The 10,817-nt window shown below is 43.2% G+C and overlaps 2 protein-coding genes across 4 annotated transcripts in view; one reads left to right on the top strand and one right to left on the bottom strand.

The window, feature by feature from the left end:
- Positions 1-5,364, top strand: part of nuf2 (UF2 component of NDC80 kinetochore complex) — a 7,287-nt gene extending 1,923 nt beyond the window's left edge. The window contains exons 2-12 of one of the 3 annotated variants that reach the window (XM_080462603.1): positions 189-308; positions 1,002-1,063; positions 1,256-1,353; positions 2,221-2,294; positions 2,399-2,492; positions 2,568-2,630; positions 2,719-2,856; positions 2,940-3,080; positions 3,381-3,556; positions 3,737-3,872; positions 3,947-5,364. In XM_080462603.1, the coding sequence (XP_080318729.1) occupies positions 289-308; positions 1,002-1,063; positions 1,256-1,353; positions 2,221-2,294; positions 2,399-2,492; positions 2,568-2,630; positions 2,719-2,856; positions 2,940-3,080; positions 3,381-3,556; positions 3,737-3,872; positions 3,947-4,054 (1,110 nt within the window). In that variant the 5' untranslated portion in view covers positions 189-288 and the 3' untranslated portion in view covers positions 4,055-5,364. The remainder of the gene's footprint in view (positions 1-188; positions 309-1,001; positions 1,064-1,255; positions 1,354-2,220; positions 2,295-2,398; positions 2,493-2,567; positions 2,631-2,718; positions 2,857-2,939; positions 3,081-3,380; positions 3,557-3,736; positions 3,873-3,946) is intronic. The other 2 variants (XM_080462602.1, XM_080462604.1) reach the window with 2 other exon arrangements.
- The window catches only part of cfap57 (cilia and flagella associated protein 57), a gene marked incomplete at its 5' end in the record, with an annotated part of 24,698 nt that continues 18,170 nt past the window's right edge, over positions 4,290-10,817 (bottom strand). The window contains 8 exons of the mRNA XM_080462601.1: positions 4,290-4,680; positions 6,544-6,687; positions 6,769-6,903; positions 7,989-8,105; positions 9,033-9,176; positions 9,550-9,708; positions 9,804-9,977; positions 10,072-10,262. Of these exons, the coding sequence (XP_080318727.1) occupies positions 4,510-4,680; positions 6,544-6,687; positions 6,769-6,903; positions 7,989-8,105; positions 9,033-9,176; positions 9,550-9,708; positions 9,804-9,977; positions 10,072-10,262 (1,235 nt within the window). The 3' untranslated portion in view covers positions 4,290-4,509. The remainder of the gene's footprint in view (positions 4,681-6,543; positions 6,688-6,768; positions 6,904-7,988; positions 8,106-9,032; positions 9,177-9,549; positions 9,709-9,803; positions 9,978-10,071; positions 10,263-10,817) is intronic.

Here is a 10,817-nt window from a genome sequence, read left to right as displayed (position 1 = left end):
TTGTTCCTCAGTTGTCACTTCATATCTGAATTGACTGGTTCAGGTTCTGTAAGGAGCGCCTCATCTTCCCACACATTACGAACCTCGTTTTAACGTCATACTTTCCTCCTCTTCTTCTTCTTCTTCTCCTTCTCCAAACTGTTAAGCTCACCATTGTTGCTGTTGGTGTGTTTGGCTGCGTGAAACAGTTTTCTGTCCCGTGTGTGTTTTCACGGTTGTATTTTCCATCAGGTTCCACTGCTGGAGAATATTCAGTACCCGGCCTACTATGAGGGAGCGACTACCATCATGAGCGTTTGCATACGCATGTGAGTTTGCAGAAAAGCTAAGAAAATATCTATGGATGGTTTTAAATCTGCCAAGTACAGGTTTAACTTCATACAGACATACATAAAGTGTTCATTCGTAAAATACGCAAACTAATTTACTATTTTATTCTTTTTTGTCAAAAACCTTGACAATGCAACTCAGACAGTGATGGAGGTTAGTGACTTGAAACAGAGCCAATCTGGGTTAGACGATAAATAACATGTTAGATTCAGCCGTAGATCTTTGTTCCATTTGAAAATTATTTTAAACATTTGTTTTCGTTATTTTCAAGAGACGTCCACTGAGGTCAACATTCCTGATGATGGAGCGTTTTAATGTCAATGTTCAGGTGTTTACCAGTCCACTTTTAGGCAAACTGTCCATGAATGCACACACTTAGAGCCGCGGGGAGCCTTCAGAAGCGTCCAGCCAGCCAGCGGGACCACAAACATCCCAGTGACTCAGTCAGCCAGTGAAAAACAAGAATGCTGCACATGCAATTCTGTGGACTGCATTAGGAAAAGCGTCTCGCTGGGTAAACCTGAGTAGAGACGCTGTGGATCAAACTCAAGACATTTTTGGATTTGTATATTGAATGAAGCTCCAGTTCATTACAAACCTCTGACAATTCAAAGAGTTAACAAACAGCAAAATGGTGTTTTGTGTGATTATTTCTAATGAATTCCTTTCAGGCAGCAGTTCCTGCCGGTGTGTATGGTCTACGATTTCTCACTGAATGACCTCCTGAAGCCAAGTAAGTATATTACTATTTTATAGTTTCAATTAGAGCAGTAACAATAAAAAAAAAATCACTTTGCCTTTTTTAAGTATTTCAGTCATTGCTCTAGATTTATATGAACATCCTATTTTCTCCAGAGTTGTGTGTTCTTGATTTCCCAGGTCTCAGTAGTAATGACATGTTGCTCCTTGTTGCTCTGACCTCCAGAGAAGCAGAGGACCTTGACCATCCTCAGCGCCATCATGAACTTCCTTCACTTCAGGAACCAGCGGATGGAGATGATCCAGGAGAAGCAGGCCAGATTTGTAGGTTATGATCAGAAGAACACGGCTGACATGAAGCAGCAGCTGTCGAAAACATTCTGACTACAGATTTATTTACAACAAACAGAAAGATTTCTAGAATTTCATGTCTTTACAAGTTACCAGCATCACACTTCACACAATAGTCCAGGAGCCACATGCAGTCCAATCTCATCTGGAGTGGGCCGGACCAGTAAATAATTACCTCATAATATAAAAATGACTAGAATTGTAAATCTCTGTCAGTGTTTTAGTGCAACATAGTATCATTAAGAACTTCACATCTTATTAATCTTTTTACAACACATTGCAAACCTGAAATCTGAATAAAAGAACTGGAATTTCAACAACATTCAGCCTCAGTTCAACTTTACAACTAACAAATTGTGGTGGATTTTTATTTCACTATTTACATCTACAGGCTTGAAACATTTGACCTTGTGCAGCTGAAACTCCCAAACAAAGTCAGCTTGTTCATTTTAGGATCAGAATAACTTCTAGAAATGATCTTTAACGTCAACACATTTCTCCATCAGTGCAGTAATCCTGACCAGCTGAACTGACACGTGATACAGACTGAAGTGCGCCCTTAGTGGTCAAATAGACGTATTACAATTAATGTCGATTCCTCACTGCTGGACAATTTCACCTTGCTGGCCGGATTGGACTCTCTGATGGGCCGGTTCTTTAAATAATGACTCACAGGGTTTCCTTTAGTTTAGGTACTAAATGATTCAAGTATGTTAAGATTTAAACTCTCTTTACAAAATGAGATTTGTTTTCCATTAATTTTTGACTGAATGTGTTCAGGGGGTCGGGAGGCACTTTGTGAGGGGCGGGCTCTGATCTGTAAATGTACTCTGTTCTCAGAGGGCCGACATGGACAGACTGCAGACATACACCAAAAGCATCCGAGAGGCAGAGAAGAAGATCGAGATGCTGACGTGAGTCAGGAATCTGCCACTGGTTGAAGCTGGTTTCACTGTGTTATTACTAAACAATGAGTTGAGATCTGAGCGATGGTTCTAATGTTGTGGTCCTTTTCCAGAACCATCCCACCAGAGCAGCAGGCCGAGGCCAACGAGCTGGCGGCCACCCTCGCCGAACTGCAGACCACCACCATGCATGAATACCAGGAAGTGGTAGGTGGCCTCCAAACACTGTGAGAACACAAGCTGAAGATCCGAGTGCCGTCAGTCATACTGGTTTCCTTCCAGAACGCCAAGAACGACAGCATTGCAGAGTGGAAGAGCAAAATCGCAGAGAAGACACAGAAACTGGTCGGTCTATTGGAACACAAAGACACTGTGGCCAAGGCCTTTTGGTGAACTTGTTTGTGTGTGCACGTGTCTGTGTGTTTGTCAACAGGCCCAGATGAAGGTGGACGTCAGCAACCTGAAGGAAGACATCATCAAGCTGAAGTCTCAGATCGTAGAGTCTCCGGAGGAGCTCAAGAGCCAGATGGAGAAGATGCGGGAAAACGTGAAGAACATCAAAAACTCCATTGTGAGTGAGGCGGGGGAGGCGGTCGGGCCGCTCGTTGGCGAGGAACATCGTCGCCTGACAGTTTTATGGCGTTTTGCTTTCAGGAGGAAGCAGACGAGCGCGTGGTCGAGGTGCAGAACATGGTGCAGGGCGTGAGCCACACCGAAGCAGAAATCCAACACGTGTTGGGCCTACTGCAGGACCTCGACGGCAGCATGAGCAACTGCAAGCAGCGGCAGGAGGAGGTACACACACACACACACACACACACACACACACACACACACACACACACACACACACACACACACACACGACTCGGTGTGAATTCAACTTTTTAATTCTTGCGTTACTTTATTCTCAATATTTGGACATTTCAACAGTAAATTCACACATTTTTAAGTCTGAAATAGGGTTTAGTTGAGCTACTTAAAAAGTTATTGTTTCACAAAAACTATTTATTTGTTAAACTACTTTCAGGAGATTTAGATAAATTCCCCCCCCCTTATTTTTAAATTTTTTGAAATCGTGTGTGCACTATGTAGCACCAGGAGCTGATCGCTCAGTACGAGAAGAAGCAAAAGGAGCTGAAGAACCTGTGTGTGGAGGAAGGCCAGCTGAAGCGAGCTCTGGACATGAAGCTGGACAAAGAGTGCAAGCAGAACATCCGCCGGCAGAAGAAGAGGGACATGAAGGAGCAGCACGTGAAGGAAGTGCTCGGGTACAGGCCTCGCCTCCATCACGGCGCACATCATCCACCACACACACACACACACACACACACACACACACACACACACACACACACACACACACACACACACACACACACACACACACACACACACACACACACACACACACACACACACACACACACACTAACCTGAGATTCTTCCAGCCAGTGCAACCAGATCCACCAGAAGCGCGAGGAGATGGCCGACAGAATCCAGGAGATCTCCAGCGAGACGCAGCAGCTCAAGGCTAAGATCAAGAGCTTGAGAGACGTCTGCAGCAAGGAGACGGAGAAAGCTCAGGTACCAGCAGCGGCCTCCTCCAGCAGCACCTCACTTTCTTTTTCACACTGACGGTTGCTCTTGTCTGCCTCCAGGCGCTCTACAACAGCCTGTCCACTGCAATGGACGAGTTCCACCAGCAGATCGATGCTCACGCCACAGACCTGAAGCTCAACGCCACCAAGATATCTGCTAACATCTAACCATGCCATGTTGGCTTTACTTCCTTCCTCTCCACTTTGATCTCCTTTTTCCTTTTTATTCTCTTGTAGAAGCTTTTACTTCCTGTTTAATACTGCACTTGTATTTCAGCATGTTATTATTAACATCTGCCTGTAGATTTTAATGTGTCTATCTGCCCGGGGGCCCACAGTCCTCAATCCTCTTTGTTTTGTCACAAGTATTAGAAATAAAGAAACGTCGGGCCAAATATGTTTTCAAATATTTTATCAACTTGTGTTGCTGGAATCAAATTGCATAATAGTTCATCATTTTTTTTTAATGAAATGGCAAAAATGTTAGTTTACATCTGATATGCTCAATCTTCTCTTTGCTATTAGTCACAATCTTTTGGGACTGAATCACACACACATTTAAATGCTGAATTATTTGTAGAGCAGATTGAGACGAAGCCTGAGCTGCTGTCCCCGGTCTCCTGTCAGCAGACGTCTCCCTTCGATCCCCCCGTTGCGCCGTGGTCGGAGTGGGGGCGTAACCTGGTGGACCTTTTTAACGCGGCCACCTGAGTCTTGTAATCTTTGACTTGAGTCCTGGCCAGATGCAGCTCCTTCCGTAGCTGGTTGGTCTCACCGATCAGAGTCATGTTCTCCTGGACAGACCGGTCACAGGTTAAAGCTGCTCCACAGAGAATGCATGTGTCAAGGTGCAGGATGGAACACTTTGTCTAAAACAGCTTCAAAATCATGATGTGCATTCCAGGGGAACTTTATTCCAGGCCTCGAGGGGCGGTGTCCTGCATGCTTTAGGTCTCTCCCTGTTGCAACACACCTGAATGCAATAAGGGGCTTGTTATTGAGCTTTTTAACAAGCTTGAGGTGTGTTGAAGCGGGGAGAGCTAACATGTGCAGGACACCAGCCCGGAGATGAGGAGCTGAATGAAGCAGCTGAGGCCCAGTCCTGTAGTACCACTTTATTCCACAAGATGGTGCAGTGACTCGCTCTTCTACTCTTGCAGTGTTAGTTCTCAGTAGTTTGCCATTAAGAGATGCCAGAAACTTGAGAAATGTTCCTGAGACTGAATAACAGTAACTCACAACTGCCACCAAGTGCAAAAAGTGTAGTGTTACATGTCCTACTCACTTCCACTGCATTTTCCAGCACTGATATGACAGGATCAGTTTGAAAACCATAAGTAGAGTTTATTTTAATAAAGCGCGACCTTGGTCTCGACATGACTTTATCTTAGCATCCTTCATAGACTGAAACTTAACTTCTATGAATTCTGATACCTTGTGGCTGAAAAAAGCACAATAAATAAATGACTTTAAATTCCATAATATTTCCTTCTGAAGTAATACTTTCGTTACAGTAATCCCAAAATCTGGGACAGGTTATGAGTACGTACCACAGAAATGTGTCTGCAGGTTATCTCTGCTGTCACATTATTTGAGTCTTTCACACAGCAGTTGGGATACCATCAGGGGTATCAAGGAAATTCTCACTTTCAGATAGGAATTCATATGAATGCTCTCAAAGTGGAAATTTCTCACAGGCAAAATATCAAACATGATGAGAGGCATTAATCTGACGTCGCATTTGAGCATCTACTGTACACGTGGACTCTTATCAGAGCTACTTTTTAGCTTGACTCGGCCCAGGTCATTCGCGAGCTACGAAAATTTCATATGTGTATGAACGAGGTTCATGATATTGACATTACAAACATTACGCACGACATGGATTGGCTTCTACTGGAGAATGTTCAGATTGAGCTGCAGGCTTGTTGGCTGTTTCTTTATTTAACGCTCCTGATTGAGTCGAATATAAAAGGTAGAGCTGCTTTGAATCATGGGTAACCTGGGCTCATGCACTATGACATTCAAACTATCAAAAGAGCTCAGTGGCTTTACAAGACTATCGGGACAAAAACATTCATGTCATTGCAATTTCAGAGGCAATAAATATCTCTTTGATCTGAACCATTCAAATCACAGCACCATAACCTACAAATAACAACACTCAACATTTACTTTAGTTCCCGTGCAAACATGAGAATTGACGAGGTGGGTTGTGCTGAAAGTTCATGCAGCACCCATACAGAATAACTTATGTTTGACATCATGTCTGCATCACTAGACCCTGTTTACACAACATCTTCCAGTGAAAACACAAAACTTTTGTAGCGTTTCGGGCGTCTGTTCACACAAAGGTGCTGCGAGCCACTGAAAATGCTCCGAATCCGTCCATGTGTTGACGGTGGAAATGCTGCTACTGGTCATACACAAGGACATAGTAAATAGATCTGCACATGCTCAGTAGATGGACAATAACAATAATGTATGCCTGTAAACGGACCTCATTCTCAAAACTTTGCTGTGTAAACATGAAACTTTTCTTACATGAAAACACAAAAACGACAAGTTTTCACTTGAACATTAATGGGGCCTAAGTTTCATAGATATCTCAGCATCTCCTCATGACTGATCTGTTGTGTCACTGTGTTGTTATTTACTTCCATGATGTTGTTGTAGACTTTCTCGTGCTCCTGAGCAGCTTTAGCCAGCCTCATCTTCAGATTGCTGACCGTCTTCTCCATAAAGTCCTGCTGCTGGCGGAACATGCTCCTCAACTCCTCATTTACACTTTGATTCTTCACCTGAGAGGAAAAAACACAATTCGCACCACTGCTCAATGTACTCTCCCTCTCTCTTGTGTGAGTGCTGGTCGATCTGCTCACCCCATCAGCGTGTGAGACATAGTGGGTGTACAGCGCCTGGACACTGTCCTTCAGCTTTTTGGGCTCCTGGATGAAACCCACACAGCTGTGCAGGTCTGACCGGAGCCGCTGCAGGTACGTCTCCAGATCCTTCACCTGGACAGACAACCAAGTCAGGCTGAGCTCAAGATGGATGTCAAGCTTACGCTCAGCCGTTTTTAATGAAAAGACTTTGACCAGCTCGTTTTACAATTTTGGTGAAAAATGCTCCCACACATAATTTGTTCCTGCAGCTGCAATTTGAGAGGGAACAAACCTCTTAAAAACATCAATTGTTGATCTGTTATTGTTTTTCTGTGATAATTTGTCAAAGTCTTACAGCAAAATATAAAAAATTCTTCGAAAGGCATGGCTATTCATTTGCATTATTCTGTAGTGGAAAGCATGTTCACGTCACAGTGAGAAAAACCAGGTTTAGGCCTTGTTTACACAACGTTTCAGTTGAAAACAAATTGTTTTTGCATTTTTGTTTCAGTAAAGTTTCACATTTACACGGTAATGTTTGGAAAATGATGTCCGTTTACACAGCAGTCGCAGAAACACTGAAAACGATTTCGTTTTCACGTATGTCCACTAGTGGGCGCTGTTGTTTTTTTTTGTACTGAAACCACACACGCATGCAGCAGAGAACAATCTGCTCTAAACATTAACAATGTTTGTACACGGACATTCTTGTTGACAGACGACCAAGTTAGATTGTCATTACGGTGACTATCAAAATAAAACTACCCAGTCCAAGGAGAATATGGACTGGGAGTCATGACACCATGGAGGAAACATAGTTGTTATTGTCCATCTACTGAGCATGTGCACAACTACTAGTTACCACCAACGTGGTGACCAGGATCAGGATGACGTTGTCATGTAATTGGAGCCTTAATTTCACTTGGACTTTCTCTGTGCAGTTTGCATGTTTCTACTGTCTATAATGTGTGTCTCTGTGTTAGCTCACTAATCGACTGCTCGCCTGTCCAGAGCAAACACCTCTTAAATACAATGGAACAGTTTATTGTCACCGTTACCGCAGTCAGTCAATGTGAGAATTTGTTAGCAGCTCCTCAAAACAGTAAAATGAATATAATTAAGCCTAACGTGTGTGTGTGTGTGTGTGTGTGTGTGTGTGTGTGGTGTGTGTGTGTGTGTGTGTGTGTGTGTGTGTGTGTGTGTGTGTGTGTGCTGACTTTCTGCATCTCTGTGTGTAAATCTTTGTCTTTGCTCTTGAGTTTGAGCGTCAGGTTGGAGGCGCTGAGCTTCAGCTGCATGTTGCTCTTGCCCGTCTGCAGCAGCTCCTCCTCCAGCTGGAGAAACACGAGAAAATTATTATACACATTTCAGCTGTGAGAATAATCCAGAGAATTTCACACAGCAGAGCGCCTGGGATACTAATGTGTCCTGAGAGTCAATAAAGCAAAATTTAGAAAAGGTAAAGTCAGTAAAGATACTGGTAACAGTGTATGGAGGAGTAAATTTGCTCAGATTAAATAAATAAATACACCATTAAATAATTAAATGTGTCATTAATTAATTATAATGAAATATATAAATGTGTCATTAAATGTGTCATTGATTCATTAAAAAACAAATTCATTTTATGTAAAAACAACATTATTATTTCACTACTTAATTAGTCAGTTCATGGTACAGTGTTGCAGTGCTTCATGAATTTATTCTATCTGTTCGCCCATGTTTCCCTTAAACTGTAACATGGTTTGTTTATTAAAGAGTGTCAATAAGAAATTATATTCCTTATGTATATTTACAAATGATTTCACAATAGACTTGGAAAATCCCAGGTTCCCAGTGTTCAGATGGTCTGGGTTTTTTTTCTCTCTATAAAAATGGACTTTCTTAGTTTCGAATTACTCATGAATGCACCATCATTATGACACAAAAATATAAATGAAATGATATACTGTGTACAGAAATCTGAGTATCTGTTACCTCAACTCTGAAGATCAGCGTTGAGGTTTCATGTTATGTAAATGCAACATTGCGAGCTTGTTTTGTAGAACTTCTTAGAATCGGTGAAAAGTACAATATGTTTTTCAGAACTACAACTAACTATCACTAGATGGATTTGTTCAAATCTGTGAAGAAATTAATAATTTCTTTGAGGATTTTCAACAGAATGATCACAAGCTGAGCGTTCATGTGCGTATGCACATGTATGGCCGAGTCTGCGGGACAAACAACCAGAACAGGTGTTGCTGCACACATGCATCCACCTGATGGATCTTCTGCTTCTTTTCTTTGATGTCGTCTTGCTGAGGCTCCATCTGCTTCTTCAACTCACTCAGCTGGAAGTCCAGAACAAACTTGAGCTTCTCCAGCTCCTGGTTCTTCTTCTTCAGGCCAGAGATGATGTTGTCCTGCGGGAGTGGGGAGGTACAAACTCCTGCAACTCATTCTGATGGGTCCTTCATGAAAACACTGTAATTGTTTTTTAAACCACATCCTACATGATGAAAGAGGTACAGCACAAGCCTTATCATAGTTACACGGATAAATCCCATTCTCTGCTGATCCGATCTTGGAAACACTTTTATCTGATTCGCCTTGTGCACAGATCTGTCATGTTACTTCAACACGTGACAGTGTTTTGAGAAGACTGCTGGTGGCACTACACAACTGGTTGACGTAAGATCATGGCAAAAAATGAGCCTCTATGTAGCCTCTTGTTTCTCTCCACAGTATCCCTGTGGTGCCCCCCAGGAGAGGCGTGGCCCACACTTTAAAACCCACCTTGTCCTGACCAGTCTTTTCATGTCCTGAGATTTGCCTCTTCAAGTCGTCCACGTCACTCTCCAGGGAGCGGATCAGGCCCAGCAGCCTCTGTCGCTCCTTCTTCAGCTTGTCCATGTCCATCCACCGCTCTTCGATCTGTCTCTGCAAGCTGTGGAACTAGCCGTCATGCCGATTAGAGAGAAGACAAAGACAGGAGATTACAGAAAACATCATGAAAAACAGAATTGCTGCAAACCAGGAGCTTTGGTCACTTTTTGGTTCATGATGCCGGCTTTTCCCTTCAGATTTGCGTTGTTATCTTTTTCGGAGTGAAGTTTCTTCTCATACTCGACTTGGATGTCTTGGATCTTTTTCTCTTTGTCCTCCTCTACCCGCCATATGATCTCTTTCAACTCAGCGATCTGCTTCTGGGCGTCTTGCTGACACTGGAGGCATAAATGCAGGACAAAGCAAATACACATTGCAGAGGCTTCATGCTGCTTCCTTTCTGGCCCACTGGAGCGGCTCTTCCTCACTGACCTGATCAAGGAGCTGAGTCTTCTCCTGCAGCTTGGCCTCGTGCAGCCGCATCAGCTCCTCCACCGCTTGGGTTCGGCTCTGCTCTGCAGAACTCAGCCGCTTCTCGTACTCCTCCTGCATCCGCTCGTGTTTCTGCTGCAGATCCAGATGCTTCTCGTGCTCCACGATCAGCTTCTGGCTGTTGGAGAGCTCTGACAGACACCAAGAGTTTAGAGGGGAAACGGGCTTCATATACACCCCTTTTAATTCCACCTGATGCAGCGATCTATGTTCTTGCTGTTGGAGTGATGGTCCTAAAACAAGGTGCATTGATGGTGCATTGACTTATCTAAACACAGAAAACTGAAAGCAGATCTTAAAGCACAATCTTCATCCATCCATCCATTTTCTTCCGCTTATCAGTTTCAGGGTCACGGGGGTGTCAGTCTGAGTACTGTCACCCAGATCACATTGCACCGATTAAGAACCTTCCTGCAGGTGGTGAGCCCACGGAAGGTGGCACCCAGCGTGGGAGATGAACCCACTACCTTGAGATTGTGAGTCTCATGCTCTACCAACTGAGCTAGCATCTTTATAGTGATGTGAAGTAAAAAAAAAAAAAAAAACACTTCATTACTGTACTGACGAAGATTGCTCAGGTAATTTTACTTTCGGCGAATATTTGTTTTTCTGACTTTTTAATTGACTTACTAACTTACATTTGAGTACCACTTGCATTCTCAGTAGTTTTTTTTACACTAGTATTT

This window comes from Lipophrys pholis (genome assembly GCF_963383615.2).
Source record: "Lipophrys pholis genome assembly, chromosome: 4".
Taxonomy (NCBI): Eukaryota; Metazoa; Chordata; class Actinopteri; order Blenniiformes; family Blenniidae; genus Lipophrys; species Lipophrys pholis.
This window is presented reverse-complemented; position numbering and strand designations above follow the sequence as displayed.